Here is a 14,825-nt window from a genome sequence, read left to right on the forward strand (position 1 = left end):
TCAGCCTTCTAAATTCCAACGAATACAAACCCAATCTGCTCAGTCTCTCCTCATAATCAACACCCCTCATCTCTGGTATCAACCTGGTGAACCTTCTCTGCACTCCCTCCAAGGCCAATATATCTGGGCGCCTGTGTCAAAGTAGCAACGGTGCAAATTAATGACAACTGTTACAAAGATCTAATGACAGAAGATATGGAGGAAATAACTGACAAATTAAAGGCTGGTAGAAATCCCAAACCTGACCCAAGGAGTGGACGCTTTTCTAGCTAAAGGTATGACTTTGCGATTAGAACCAACCAAGGAGTTCAGCCTGACCTTTAACCTACTTGTTCCAGCAACTTGATCAATTTTGTCTTGTGGTTACGGTGTTCTGTGTGTACACAAGGTATAAAAATGTTCACACCAAAAAAAAAATCCCCCATTAAGACCACTCTGCTTTTACTGCATTCTTTATTCAATTGTAAATCCATCACTTCAGTTCAAGTGTAAATTGAGGGAGGTGGATACTCAGCAAGAGCTGGGTGTCCTTGTGCATCAGTCACTGAAAGTAAACGGGTGCACCAGGCAGTAAAGAATACAAATGGTCTGCTGGCCTTCATAGCGAGAGGGACTGGTATTTCTCCCTGTCCCATGTTTCACAGCTCCATCTGTTCATCCTGCTAAAGCAGGGCTCACCTATTCCCCAGCCTCCAATGGACAGCCGGAAGTGCTCGAGTTAGATCCTCGCCAGTCTCACTCCACCAATGTGGACCTGGACATTATCCTTTGGCACGGACCCACCTCGAGCTGTGGTACAAATGCTTCCCAAACTACCCCCTTTTCTGGCATCAAGTCTGCTGATTCCGAGTTGAATCTTACTCTCAGGTTTGTCATGGGAGACAGAATGGGGCAGGCAAGGCAGGATTTAAATACCACAGGCATGGTGGGAAGGATTAAAACATCCTCAACGGTTTGGAATTTCTAAGCGACTAAACAAAACAAAGCAAAGAACGCTGATGTGTGGATATTAAATCATCATTTGGTAGTTCAGAATTTGCTGAGAAAAAGAGACATGTTGTCAAAGATTTTCATCATGCACTCATCAGGACAGAAGTAAGAATAAAAAAATCTAAAAGGAGCAACAATTTATACTGCCTGAGAAAAGGGGTGCTGATTCGTTGGTACGTTAGGCGCTGATTGGTCCAGATGTTGCCATGGTGAATCTACCAGGGAGCAATTGGTTCTTTTGTTCTTTCGAAAAAGGTGCAATGTCTGGACAAGTTCCTTTTGCCTGCAGAGGACAGGATGCTGCATCTGACCAGATGGAGTTTCTAGCACACATACTTGAGCTACATTGTGAGCCCAACTGAGTATCTCAGAGTGGTTATTTGTGTAATTTCGAGCACACCCAGGATTGTTCGGCAAGTGCTGCGCAATCACAGAATCCCATCGAACGTTAGATATTTTGTTCTGAGATTTGCAAGGGTGAACAATAGCTCTCTGTGCTGGGTAAATTGTTATTCCTTTCCAAATTTGACAATCTTGTTCCGCAGGGATCAGTGCTGGGACCCCTGTTGTTTGCAATATATATATATTTATAAGTGATTTGGAGGAGAATGTAGGTGGTTTGATTGGTAAATTTGGATACAGCGGAAGCCATACCAAGCTGTGATACATTGGAAAGGATGCTTTCTATGGTGCATCTGTAAAAATTGGTGAGTTGTAGTGGACATGCCGAATTTTCTCAGCCTCGTGAGAAAGTAGAGGCGTTGGTGAGCTTCCTTAGCGTCAGAGTGGAGGGACCAGGGCAGCAATAGGATGGCACAGTGGCCTCACAGTGCCACGGATCCTGGTTCAAATCCGGCCTTGGGTCACTGTCTGTGTGGAGTCTGCACATTCTCCGTGTCTGCATGAGTTTCCTCCGCGTGCTCCGGTTTCCTCCCACACTCCAAAGATGTGTGGGTTAGGTTGATCCGTCATGGTAGATTACCCTTTAGGGTCAGGGACTAGCTACGGTAAATGCATGGGGTTATGGGGATAGGGCCTGTGTGGGATTGTGGTTGGTGCAGACTCAATGGGCTGAATGGCCTCCTTCTGCACTGTAGGGATTCTATGAGTATGAATTTTATGAATTTGCGGATGATACTAAGATTGGGGGAGCTGTGGATAGCAAGGAGGATTGTCAGAGTGTACAGCAGGATATAGCTAGGCTGGAGACCTGGGCACAGAGATGGCACAGAATTTAATCCAGACAAATGAGAGGTGATGCATTTTGGAAGGTCTAATGCAGGAGGAAAGTATACAGTAAATGGCAGAACCCTTTGAAGCATTAACATACAAAGGTGTCCACCATTCCGTGAAAGTGGCAACACAAGGTAAGATGATGAAGGCGTACAGCATGCTTACCTTCATCGATTGGAGTATAGAGGATAAAAATTGGCAAGTCATGTTGCAGCTGTTTAGAACTTTAGTTATGCCACGTTTGGAATATTGCATACAGCTCTGCTCGCCACACTACCATAGTTGTAGAGTCATAGAGGTTTACATCATGGAAACAGACCCTTCGGCCCAACTTGTCCATGCCACCCTTTTTTTTAAACCCCTAAGCTAATCCCAATTGCCCGCATTTGGCCCACATCCCTCTATACCCATCTTACCCATGTAACTGTCTAAATGCTTTTTAAAAGATAAAATTGTACCCGCCTCTACTACTACTTCTGGCAGCTTGTTCCAGACACTCACCACCCTGTGTGTGAAATAATTACCCCTCTGGACACTTTTGTATCTCTCCTCTCTCACCTTAAACCTATGTCTTCTAGTTTTAGACTCCCCTACCTTTGGGAAAAGATATTGACTATCTACCTTGTCTATGCCCCTCATTATTTTATAGACCTCTAAAAGGTCACCCCTCAGCCCCCTACGCTCCAGAGAAAAAAGTCCCAGTCTATTCAGCCTCTCCTTATAACTCAATCCATCAAGTCCCGGTAGTATCCGAGTAAATCTTTTCTGCACTCTTTCTAGTTTAATAATATCCTTTCTATAATAGGGTGACCAGAACTGTACACAGTGTGGCCTTACCAATGTCTTGTACAACTTCAACAAGACATCTCAACTCCTGTATTCAATGTTCTGACCAATGAAACCAAGCATGCTGAATGCCTTCACCTGTCCACCTGTGACTCCACTTTCAAGGAGCTATGAACATGTACCCCTAGATCTCTTTGTTCTGTACCTCTCCCCATCACCCTACCATTAACTGAGTAAGTCCCGCCCTGGTTCAATCTACCAAAATGCATCACCTCGCATTTGTCTAAATTAAACTCCATCTGCCATTCGTCAGCCCACTGGCCCAATTGATCAAGAACCCATTGCAATCGGAGATAACTGTCCACTATGCCACCAATCTTGGTGTCATCTGCAAACTTACTAACCATGCCCCCTATATTCTCATCCAAATCATTAATATAAATGACAAATAACTGTGAGCCCAGCACTGATCCCTGAGGCACACCGCTGGTCACAGGCCTCTAGTTTGAAAAACAACTCTCTCCAACCACCCTCTGGCTTCTGTCAAGAAGCCAATTTTGTATCCATTTAGATACCTCACCCTGGATCCCGTGAGATTTAACTTTATACAACAATTTACCATGCGGTACCTTGTCAAAGGATGTAAGGGCTTTGGAGAGGATACAGAAAAGGTTTACCAGAATGTTGCCCACTTTGGAGGGATAGTCGGAGTCTTTCTCCCAAGGTCGGAATGTCAATTACCAGGGGACAGAGGTTTAAGGTAAAAAGGGGAAAGTTTAAAGGAGATGTGAGAGGCATTTGTTTTTACACAGGGAGTGGTGAGTGCCTGGCTTGTGCTGCCAGAGGAGGTGGTAGAAACAGATACAATAGTAAAGTTTAAGAAGCATCTTGACGGATACATGAATAGGCAAGGAATAGAGGGATGTGGACCCCATGGAGGCAAAAGGTCTTTAGAAAGGCGTCATATGTCGGCACAGGCTTGGTGAGCCAAAGGGCCTGTTCCTGTGCTGTACTGTTCTTTATTCTGATGAGTGCAAGATGAAAAGCTTCAACAGCATGGCTCTTTTTCCAGTAATACTCAAGGAGATGTCAATGTTACGGCTTGGTCAGGATGTCTTATGCCATCAAAATACAAATTCTCTCTCGCTCACAGTGTCGGACACAAATATCATCTACACCCACTTAGATTTTTCCGCAAGCCTCCTTTTCCAGACTCCTGATGACTTTCCTCCAGTTCCAATGCCTGCAACGGGAGAGAGCCATTCTTCAAAGTGGAATCTGAGCTCCGCCTGTCAGATTGGAAAGCTGGAGTGTCATTTCCTGGGGCCACGTACTCCCACAAAGTCACGTCATCGCTGTGAATCTCTCTTTCTGGAAAACGGGACAGCAGCAGAGGAGAGTGTTTGTCAGAGAACGTAGTTGCTCCTGTAACACCTGTAACAATGACAATGGAAGAGTTTAACTGCAGGACAAGACGTAGCCACCTTACAGATACTTCATTAACGCGAGGCTTCAGTCAGGGGAAAAGCAGGGCTGTAACATTAACGAGACAGCAAAGGCGGCGGGACAAACCAGGGAACACTGGGAAGGCTAAAAGCCACACCACTGGCGTTTAGGAATATTGCAGCTTAACAAAGGGAGCATGGCTGCTTCCTCAGGGAAGGGCCCTTTCTGTAGTCAGACTCCCCTTACATGTGTATTAATGACAGGGAAATGGCCTGTAATTCCTGCTGGCTCTTTTGAAGTTTATTTATTAGTGTCACAAGTCGCTTACATCAACACGACAATGAAGTAACTGTGAAAATCCCCAATTCGACACACTCCGACGCCTGTTCCGGTACACTGAGGGAGAATTTAGCACGGCCAATGCACCTAACCAGCACGTCTTTCTGACTGTGGGAGGAAACCAGAGCACCCGGAGGAAACCCACGCAGACACGGGGAGAACGTGCAGACTCCACACAGACAGTGACCCAACCGGGAATTGAACCCATGTCCCTGGCACTGTGAGGCAGCAGTGAACCCGGGTCCCTGGCGCTGTGAGGCAGCAGTGAACCCAGGTCCCTGGCGCTGTGAGGCAGCAGTGAACCCGGGTCCCTGGCGCTGTGAGGCAGCAGTGAACCCGGGTCCCTGGCGCTGTGAGGCAGCAGTGAACCCGAGTCCCTGGCGCTGTGAGGCAGCAGTGAACCCGGGTCCCTGGCGCTGTGAGGCAGCAGTGAACCCGGGTCCCTGGCGCTGTGAGGCAGCAGTGAACCCGGTCCCTGGCACTGTGAGGCAGCAGTGAACCCGGGTCCCTGGCGCTGTGAGGCAGCAGTGAACCCGGTCCCTGGCGCTGTGAGGCAGCAGTGAACCCGGTCCCTGGCGCTGTGAGGCAGCAGTGAACCTGGGTCCCTGGCGCTGTGAGGCAGCAGTGAACCCGGGTCCCTGGCGCTGTGAGGCAGCAGTGAACCCGGGTCCCTGGCGCTGTGAGGCAGCAGTGAACCTGGGTCCCTGGCGCTGTGAGGCAGCAGTGAACCCGGGTCCCTGGCGCTGTGAGGTAGCAGTGCTAATCACTGTCACTGTGTTGCCTTCGATAGTTAAAAGGAGCCTTGCTGACAAACGCAAAGGGGATTCTGTCAACCAGGGGTGGCTCTGTCTGGTCGAGCCGACTATCCCCAGGGAAAGATGGTGCATTGTGTTCCAACCAACTGTGTTGCTTGTCACTTGTATTTTGCAGAGTGCCTGATTTTACAGATGGGGGAAGGTGTGGATCGTTCACAGCTGGCTGTCATGATGTGGAGATGCCGGTGTTGGACTGGGGTAAACACAGTAAGAAGTCTCACAACACCAGGTTAAAGTCCAACAGGTTTATTTGGTAGCACAAGCCACTAGCTTTCGGAGCGCTGCCCCTTCATCGGGTGAGTGGGATTTCAGTTCACAAACAGGACATATAAAGACACAAACTCAATTTACAAAATAATGGTTGGAACGCAACGCCATCCGCGCTCTCAAGACCAACCACAACATTGTCATCAAACCAGCAGACAAAGGAGGGTCCATCGTCATACTGAACAGAACGGATTACTGCAAAGAGGTGTATCGACAACTGAACAACCGGGAACACTACAGTTACGCGCAGATTCAACCAAAGAACACACCTGTCAACTCAACAGACGATCAAGACCTTTGATCCAGATCTTCAGAGCACTCTCCGTGCTCTCACTCCATGTACTCCCCTCATTAGAACATAGAACATTACAGCGCAGTACAGGCCCTTCGGCCCTCGATGTTGCGCCAACCAGTGAAACCAATCTAAAGCCCCTCTAATCTACACTATTCCAATATCATCCATATGTTTATCCAATAACCATTTAAATGCCCTTAATGTTGGCGAGTCCACTACTGCTGCAGGCAGGGCATTCCACGCCCTTACTACTCTCTGAGTAAAGAACCTACCTCTAACATCTTTCCTATATCTCTCACCCCTCAATTTAAAGCTATGTCCCCTCGTGCTAGCTATCACCATCCGAGGAAAAGGGCTCTCACTATCCACCCAATCTAATCCTCTGATCATCTTGTATGCCTCTATTAAGTCACCTCTTAACCTTCTTCTCTCTAACGAAAACAACCTCAAGTCCCTCAGCCTTTCCTCATAAGACCTTCCCACCATACCAGGCAACATCCTGGTAAATCTCCTCTGCACCCTTTCCAATGCTTCCACATCTTTCCTATAATGCGGCGACCAGAACTGTACGCAATACTCCAAATGCGGCCGCACCAGAGTTTTGTACAGTTGCAGCATGACCTCCTGGCTCCGAAACTCAATCCCTGTATCAATAAAAGCTAACACACCGTACACCTTCTTAACCCTATCAACCTGGGTGCCAACTTTCAGGGATCTATGCACATGGACACCGAGATCTCTCTGTTCATCCACATTACCAAGTATCTTACCATTAGCCCAGTACTCTGTAATCCTGTTAGTCCTTCCGAAGTGAATCACCTCACACTTTTCCACATTGAACTCCATTTGCCACCTCTCAACCCAGCACTGCAGCTTATCTATGTCCCTCTGTAACCTGCAACAACCTTCCGCACTGTCCACAACTCCACCGACTTTAGTGTCATCCGCAAATTTACTAACCCATCCTTCTACGCCCTCATCCAGGTCATTTATAAAAATGACAAACAGCAGTGGCCCTAAAACAGATCCTTGCGTTACACCACTAGTAACTGAACTCCAGGATGAACATTTCCCATCAATCACCACCATCTGTCTTCTTACAGCTAGCCAATTCCTGATCCAAACCACTAAATCACCCTCAATCCCATGCCTCCGTATCTTCCGCAATAGCTAAAGATAGCTAAAGCATTGGAGATTTCTACTGCCTCCCGAAGATACACAAGGCAAACACACCCGGCCATCCCATCGTATCGGGCAATGGGACCCTGTGTGAGAACCTCTCCGGCTACGTCGAGGGCATCCTGAAACCCATTGTACAAAGAACCCCCAGTTTTTGTCGCGACACTACGGACTTCCTACAGAAACTCAGCACACATGGAGCAGTTGAACCAGGAGCACTCCTTGTCACAATGGATGTCTCGGCACTCTACACCAGCATCCCCCACGACGATGGCATTGCAGCAACTGTCTCAGTACTCAACGCCGACAACTGCCTATCTCCAGATGCAATTTTACAACTCATCCGCTTCATCCTGGACCACAATGTCTTCACCTTCAACAACCAGTTCTTCATCCAGACACACGGAACAGCCATGGGGACCAAATGTGCACCTCAATATGCCAACATCTTCATGCACAGGTTCGAACAAGACCTCTTCACCGCACAGGACCTTCAACTGATGCTATACACTAGATACATCGATGATATTTTCTTCCTTCGGATTCATGGTGAACAATCATTGAAACAACTATATGATGACATCAACAAGTTCCATCCCACCATCAGACTCACCATGGACTACTCTCCGGAATCGGTTGCATCTCCATCAAGGATGGTCACCTCAGCACTTCACTGTACCGCAAGCTCACAATGCTCCACTTCTCCAGCTTCCACCCTAAACACGTTAAAGAAGCCATCCCCTACGGACAAGCCCTCCGTACACACAGGATCTGCTCGGATGAGGAGGATCGCAACAGACACCTCCAGATGCTGAAAGATGCCCTCATAAGAACAGGATATGGTGCTCGACTCATCGATCGACAGTTCTGACGCGCCACAGCGAAAAACCGCACCGACCTCCTCAGAAGACAAACACGGAACACGGCGGACAGAGTACCCTTCGTCGTCCAGTACTTTCCCGGAGCAGAGAAGCTACGACATCTTCTCCGGAGCCTTCAACATGTCATTGATGAAGATGAACATCTCACCAAGGCCATCCCCACACCCCCACTTCTTGCCTTCAAACAATCGCACAACCTCAAACAGACCATTGCCTGCAGCAAACTACCCAGCCTTCAGGAGAACAGTGACCATGACACCACACAACCCTGCCACAGCAACCTCTGCAAGATGTGCCAGATCATTGACACGGATGCCATTATCTCACGTGAGAACACCATCCACCAGGTACACGGTACATACTCTTGCAACTCGGCCAACGTTGTCTACCTGACACGCTGCAGGAAAGGATGTCCTGAGGCATGGTACATTGGGGAAACCATGCTGACGCTACGACAACGGATGAATGAACACCGCTCGACAATCACCAGGCAAGACTGTTCTCTTCCAGATGGGGAACACTTGAGCGGTCACGGGCATTCGGCCTCTGATCTTCAGGTAAGCGTTCTCCAAGGCGGCCTTCACGACACACGACAACGCAGAGTCGCTGAGCAGAGACTGATAGCCAAGTTCCGCACACATGAGGACGGCCTCAACCGGGATCTTGGGTTCATGTCGCACGATCTGTAACCCCCACAACTTGCCTGGGCTTGCAAAATCTCACTAACTGTCCTGTCTGGAGACAATACACATCTCTTTAACCTGTGCTTAACGCTCTCTCCACTCACATTGTCTGTACCTTTAAGACTTGATTACCTGTAAAGACTTGCATTCCAACCATTATTCTGTAAATTTGTGTCTTTATATGCCCTGTTTGTGAACAGAACCTCCCACTTACCTGATGAAGGGGCAGCGCTCCGAAAGCTGGTGGCTTGTGCTACTAAATAAGCCTGTTGGACTTTAAATGGTGTTGTGAGACTTCTTACCACAACTGGCGGCACAGCAGGTCTCAATCTATAGGAAATCATGCTCCAGATGTTGCTTGCAGGTCCTGATGCAGATGTTTACAGAAGTCAGGTCAGCAAAAAGACAGATTCCTCTGAACGTCCGACTACACAAGTTGGTTCCTCGCGAATTCCTTGTCTCAGTTACACAGGTCATCACTACTGAAAACACGGTGATCGGGAACTAAAGATTAACAAGCGGCAAAAAACGGTTAAAGTGCCCAGGAAACGGGCGGCACGGTAGCACAGTGGTTAGCACTGCTGCTTCACAGCTCCAGGGTCCCGGGTTCGATTCCCGGCTCGGGTCACTGTCTGTGTGGAGTTTGCACATTCTCCTCGTGTCTGCGTGGGTTTCCTCCGGGTGCTCCGGTTTCCTCCCACAGTGCAAAGATGCGCAGGTTAGGTTGATTGGCCAGGTTAAAAAAAAAATTGCCCCTTAGAGTCCTGAGATGCGTAGGTTAGAGGGATTAGCGGGTAAATATGTGGGGGTAGGGCCTGGGTGGGATTGTGGTCGGTGCAGACTCGATGGGCCGAATGGCCTCCTTCTGCACTGTAGGGTTTCTATGATTTCTATGAAAGTCACCCCGGGAAAGTAAACAGACTAAAAAACTCCAAATTCAGCCACAACTCTGGAGAGTTGTGGAGTGCGGATTAGGATCTAAAACAGTCCATGTGAATGGAGATAAAACGTTCCGAAAGTGAAGCACACCAGTTGGGAGTGAGGAGAAACTCCTCCATCTGTCACAGCCCTGTGACTTCCCCGTTCATTCGCCCTCCCTCACCCCGACCAACCCCCTCCCTCCATCCATTCCCCCCTCCCTCACTCCTCCCTGCCTCCGGTCCATCCCCCTCCCTCCTCCCTCACCCCGACCAACCCCCTCCCTCCATCCATTCCCCCCTCCCTCACTCCTCCCTGCCTCCGGTCCATCCCCCTCCCTCCTCCCTCACCCCGACCAACCCCCTCCCTCCATCCATTCCCCCCTCCCTCACTCCTCCCTGCCTCCGGTCCATCCCCCTCCCTTGCTCTGGTCCAGTCCCCTCCCTCACTCTCCCTATTCCAATCACTGATTCTCCATTCACCCCCTTGCCACCTATTACCAACCCACTCAACCCCTCACTGCCCCATTTCCACTCCCTCATCTCACATTCATCCCATTCCAGTTTCCGCATTAAACCCTTCCCTCAAATTCATCCTCCCCTCCACCCCCTCCCCTCCATCCCCCTCCCCTTGGTCCTCCTCCCCTTGATCCTCCTCCCCTCCATCCCCCTCCCCTTGATCCTCCTCCCTTCTGTCCCCCTCCAGTCAATCCCATCCCCCTCAATCCCAATCCCCTATTCCCTTCCTGTCCTCAGTTCCCTCCTCATTCCCCACACCTCCTTCCCGTCACTTCTCCCTCACTGCCCCTCCATTTCCACCTCCCTCACCGCTCCTTATTCCTCACACTTCCCTCGCCACTCCCCCTTTCACCAACTGCCCCTTCATTCCCTCCAACATTCTTACTCCCTCATTCCTCCACCTCCATCAGTGACTCATTCCCTCCTTCCCTCCCCTTCATGTCCCTCCCTCTCCCTCAATCGCTTCCTCAGTCCCTCCCCCTCCCTCAGTCCCTCCCTCTTCTTCAGTCCATCCCTCCCTCTCAGTCCCTCCCTCCCCCTCATTCCCTCTCCCCCCTCACTCCCTCCCCCACTCAGTCCCTCCCTCCCTCCCCCCTCAGTCCCTCCCTCCCCCTCCCCTCAGTCCCTCCCTCCCCCCTCAGTCCCTCCCTCCCCCTCAGTCCCTCCCTCCCCCTCCCCTCAGTCCCTCCCTCCCCCTCCCCTCAGTCCCTCCCTCTCCTCCCCTCAGTCCCTCCCTCTCCTCCCCTCAGTCCCTCCCTCCCCCCCCTCAGTCCCTCCCTCCCCCTCCCCTCAGTCCCTCCCTCCCCGTCAGTCCCCCCTCCCCCCCTCCCTCTCCCCCCCTCAGTCCCTCCCTCCCCCCCTCAGTCCCTCGCTCCCCCCCTCAGTCCCTCCCTTTCCCTCCCCTCAGTCCCTCCCTCTCCCCCCTCAGTCCCTCCCACTCCCCCCCTCAGTCCCTCCCTCCCCCCCTCAGTCCCTCCCTCCCCCCCCCAGTCCCTCCCTCCCCCCCCTCAGTCCCTCCCTCCCCCCCCTCAGTCCCTCCCCCCCCTCAGTCCCTCCCTCCCTCCCCTCAGTCCCTCCCTCACCCCCCTCCCTCAGTCCCTCCCCCCCCTCAGTCCCTCCCTCCCCCCCTCAGTCCCTCCCTCCCCCCCCCTCAGTCCCTCCCCCCCCTCAGTCCCTCCCTCCCCCCCCAGTCCCTCCCTCCCTCCCCTCAGTCCCTCCCTCACCCCCCTCCCTCAGTCCCTCCCCCCCCTCAGTCCCTCCCTCCCCCCCTCAGTCCCTCCCTCCCCCCTCAGTCCCTCCCTCCCCCCTCAGTCCCTCCCTCCCTCCCCCCCTCAGTCCCTCCCTCCCCCCCCTCAGTCCCTCCCTCCCCCCTCCCCCCACCTCAGTCCCTCCCTCCCCCCTCTCAGTCCCTCCCTCCCCCCCTCAGTCCCTCCCTCCCCTCCATCCCTCCCCCCCTCCAGTCCCTCCCTCCCCTCCAGTCCCTCCCTCCCCCCCCTCCCCCCCCCTCAGTCCCTCCCCCCCTCAGTCCCTCCCTCCCTCCTCAGTCCCCCCCCTCCCCAGTCCCTCCCTCCCTCCCCCCCCCCTCAGTCCCTCCCCCCCCTCAGTCCCTCCCTCCCTCCTCAGTCCCCCCCCTCCCCCCCCCAGTCCCTCCCTCCCTCCCTCCCCCCCCCCCGTCCCTCCCTCCCTCCCCCCCCCCCTCAGTCCCTCCCTCCCTCCCCCCCCCTCAGTCCCTCCCTCCCTCCCCCCCCTCAGTCCCTCCCTCCCTCCCCCTCTCAGTCCCTCCCTCCCTCCCCTCCCCTCAGTCCCTCCCTCCCCCCCCCTCAGTCCCTCCCCCCCTCAGTCCCTCCCCCCTCCCCCCCTCAGTCCCTCCCTCCCCCCCTCAGTCCCTCCCTCCCTCCCCCCTCAGTCCCTCCCTCCCTCCCCCCTCAGTCCCTCCCTCCCCCCCCTCCCTCCCCCCCTCAGTCCCTCCCTCCCTCCCCCCCTCAGTCCCTCCCTCCCCCCCTCAGTCCCTCCCTCCCCCCCCTCAGTCCCTCCCTCCCCCCTCCCCCCCCCTCAGTCCCTCCCTCCCTCAGTCCCTCCCTCCCCCCTCAGTCCCTCCCTCCCCCCTCCCCCCTCAGTCCCTCCCTCCCCCTCAGTCCCTCCCTCCCCCCCTCAGTCCCTCCCTCCCCCCCTCAGTCCCTCCCTCCCCCCTCCCCCCCTCAGTCCCTCCCTCCCCCCTCCCCCCCCTCAGTCCCTCCCTCCCCCCCCCTCAGTCCCTCCCTCCCCCCCTCCCCCCCCCCTCAGTCCCTCCCTCCCCCCTCCTCAGTCCCTCCCTCCCCCCTCAGTCCCTCCCTCCCCCCCTCCGTCCCTCCCCCCCTCCAGACCCTCCCTCCCCCTCCAGACCCTCCCTCCCCCTCCAGTCCCTCCCTCCCCCCCCTCCAGTCCCTCCCTCCTCCCCCCCAGTCCCTCCCTCCCCCTCCCCCCCCCTCAGTCCCTCCCTCCCTCCTCAGTCCCCCCCCTCCCCCCCCAGTCCCTCCCTCCCTCCCCCCCCCTCAGTCCCTCCCTCCCTCCCCCCTCAGTCCCTCCCTCCCTCCCCCCCTCAGTCCCTCCCTCCCTCCCCCCCCTCAGTCCCTCACTCCCCCCCCTCAGTCCCTCCCCCCTCCCCCCCCTCAGTCCCTCCCCCCCTCAGTCCCTCCCCACCTCCCCCCCCCTCAGTCCCTCCCCCCTCCCCCCCCTCAGTCCCTCCCTCCCTCCCCCCCTCAGTCCCTCCCTCCCTCCCCCCTCAGTCCCTCCCCCCCTCAGTCCCTCCCTCCCTCCCCCCCAGTCCCTCCCTCCCTCCCTCCCTCCCCCCCCAGTCCCTCCCTCCCTCCCCCCCCAGTCCCTCCCTCCCTCAGTCCCTCCCTCCCTCTCCCCCCTCAGTCCCTCCCTCCCCCCTTCCTCAGTCCCTCCCTCCCTCCCCCTCAGTCCCTCCCTCCCTCCCCGCCCTCAGTCCCTCCCTCCCTCCCTCCCCCCTCAGTCCCTCCCTCCCTCCCTCCCCCCCCCTCAGTCCCTCCCTCCCCCCCTCAGTCCCTCCCTCCCTCCCCCCCCCAGTCCCTCCCTCCCTCCCCCCCCTCAGTCCCTCCCTCCCTCCCCCCCCTCAGTCCCTCCCTCCCTCCCCCCCCCCTCAGTCCCTCCCTCCCTCCCCCCCCCCTCAGTCCCTCCCTCCCTCCCCCCCCTTCAGTCCCTCCCTCCCTCCCCCCCTCAGACCCTCCCTCCCTCCCTCAGTCCCTCCCTCCCTCCCCCCTCAGTCCCTCCCTCCCTCCCCCCCTCAGTCCCTCCCTCCCTCCCCCCTCAGTCCCTCCCTCCCTCCCCCCTCAGTCCCTCCCTCCCCCCCTCAGTCCCTCCCTCCCCCCCTCAGTCCCTCCCTCCCCCCCTCAGTCCCTCCCTCCCTCCCCCCCCTCAGTCCCTCCCTCCCCCCCCTCAGTCCCTCCCTCCCTCCCCCCCCTCAGTCCCTCCCTCCCCCCCCTCAGTCCCTCCCTCCCTCCCCCCCTCAGTCCCTCCCTCCCTCCCCCCCCCCTCAGTCCCTCCCTCCCTCCCCCCCCCTCAGTCCCTCCCTCCCTCCCCCCCCCTCAGTCCCTCCCTCCCCCCCTCAGTCCCTCCCTCCCCCCCTCAGTCCCTCCCTCCCTCCCCCCCCTCAGTCCCTCCCTCCCCCCCCTCAGTCCCTCCCTCCCTCCCTCCCCCCCTCAGTCCCTCCCTCCCCCCCTCCCCCCCTCCCCCCCCTCAGTCCCTCCCTCCCCCCCTCAGTCCCTCCCTCCCCCCCTCAGTCCCTCCCTCTCCCTTCCCTCAGTCCCTCCCCCCCCGTCAGTTCCTCCCCCCCTCAGTCCCTCCCTCCAATTCCCTCTCCCTCATGTCCCTCCCTCACCTCCCCAGTGCCACCCCCACGCCCAGATCAGGCTGCAGTAACTGGGCGCCAACATTGTCCTCCCGCCCTTTCCAACCGCCACCCCGGCCCCGCCCCCTCTCCACAGCCCCGCCCCCTCCTCACAGCCCCGCCCCTTCATCACAGGCCCGTCATCTCCCCACTCCCCGTAGCTCCGCCCTTCCCAACGGTCGCCCCGGCCCCAGCCTCTCCCCCACAGCCCCGCCCCCTCCCCGCAGTCCTTCCCCTTCCTCAAGCCCCGCCCCCTACAGTCCCGCCCCCTCACTGCAGCCCCGCTCCTTCCCCAGCCCCGCCCCCGGTTCCGCCCCTTCCTCTGGCCCCGCCCCCAGTTCCGCCCCTTCCTTTGGCCCCGCCCCCGGTTCCGCCCCTTCCTCTGGCCCCGCCCCCTGTTCCGCCCCTTCCTCTGGCCCCGCCCCCAGTTGTGCCCTTCGGCCTGTGCTGGTCATTGTGCCCTCACTCAGTCGGTATCCCTGGATTCCCTCTCTATTCCCGGACCCATCCAGCTGCCTCTGAAATGTTGCTCATGTTTCCACCTCTGGCAGCCGCCACTCTCTGTGTGAAAGACTCCCCCCCCCCC

General features: G+C 55.9%; 1 protein-coding gene across 1 annotated transcript in view; it reads right to left on the bottom strand.

The window, feature by feature from the left end:
- LOC144487660 (uncharacterized) overlaps positions 1–14,287 on the bottom strand; it is a 48,922-nt gene extending 34,635 nt beyond the window's left edge. The window contains exons 1-2 of the mRNA XM_078205743.1: positions 14,231–14,287; positions 4,192–4,443 (exon numbers count right to left, since the gene is read on the bottom strand). Coding sequence (XP_078061869.1) covers positions 4,192–4,443; positions 14,231–14,285 — 307 coding nt within the window. The 5' untranslated portion in view covers positions 14,286–14,287. The remainder of the gene's footprint in view (positions 1–4,191; positions 4,444–14,230) is intronic.
- Positions 14,288–14,825: the final 538 nt, after the last annotated feature.

The sequence above is a fragment of the Mustelus asterias genome, unplaced genomic scaffold (assembly GCF_964213995.1).
Source record: "Mustelus asterias unplaced genomic scaffold, sMusAst1.hap1.1 HAP1_SCAFFOLD_957, whole genome shotgun sequence".
Taxonomy (NCBI): domain Eukaryota; kingdom Metazoa; phylum Chordata; class Chondrichthyes; order Carcharhiniformes; family Triakidae; genus Mustelus; species Mustelus asterias.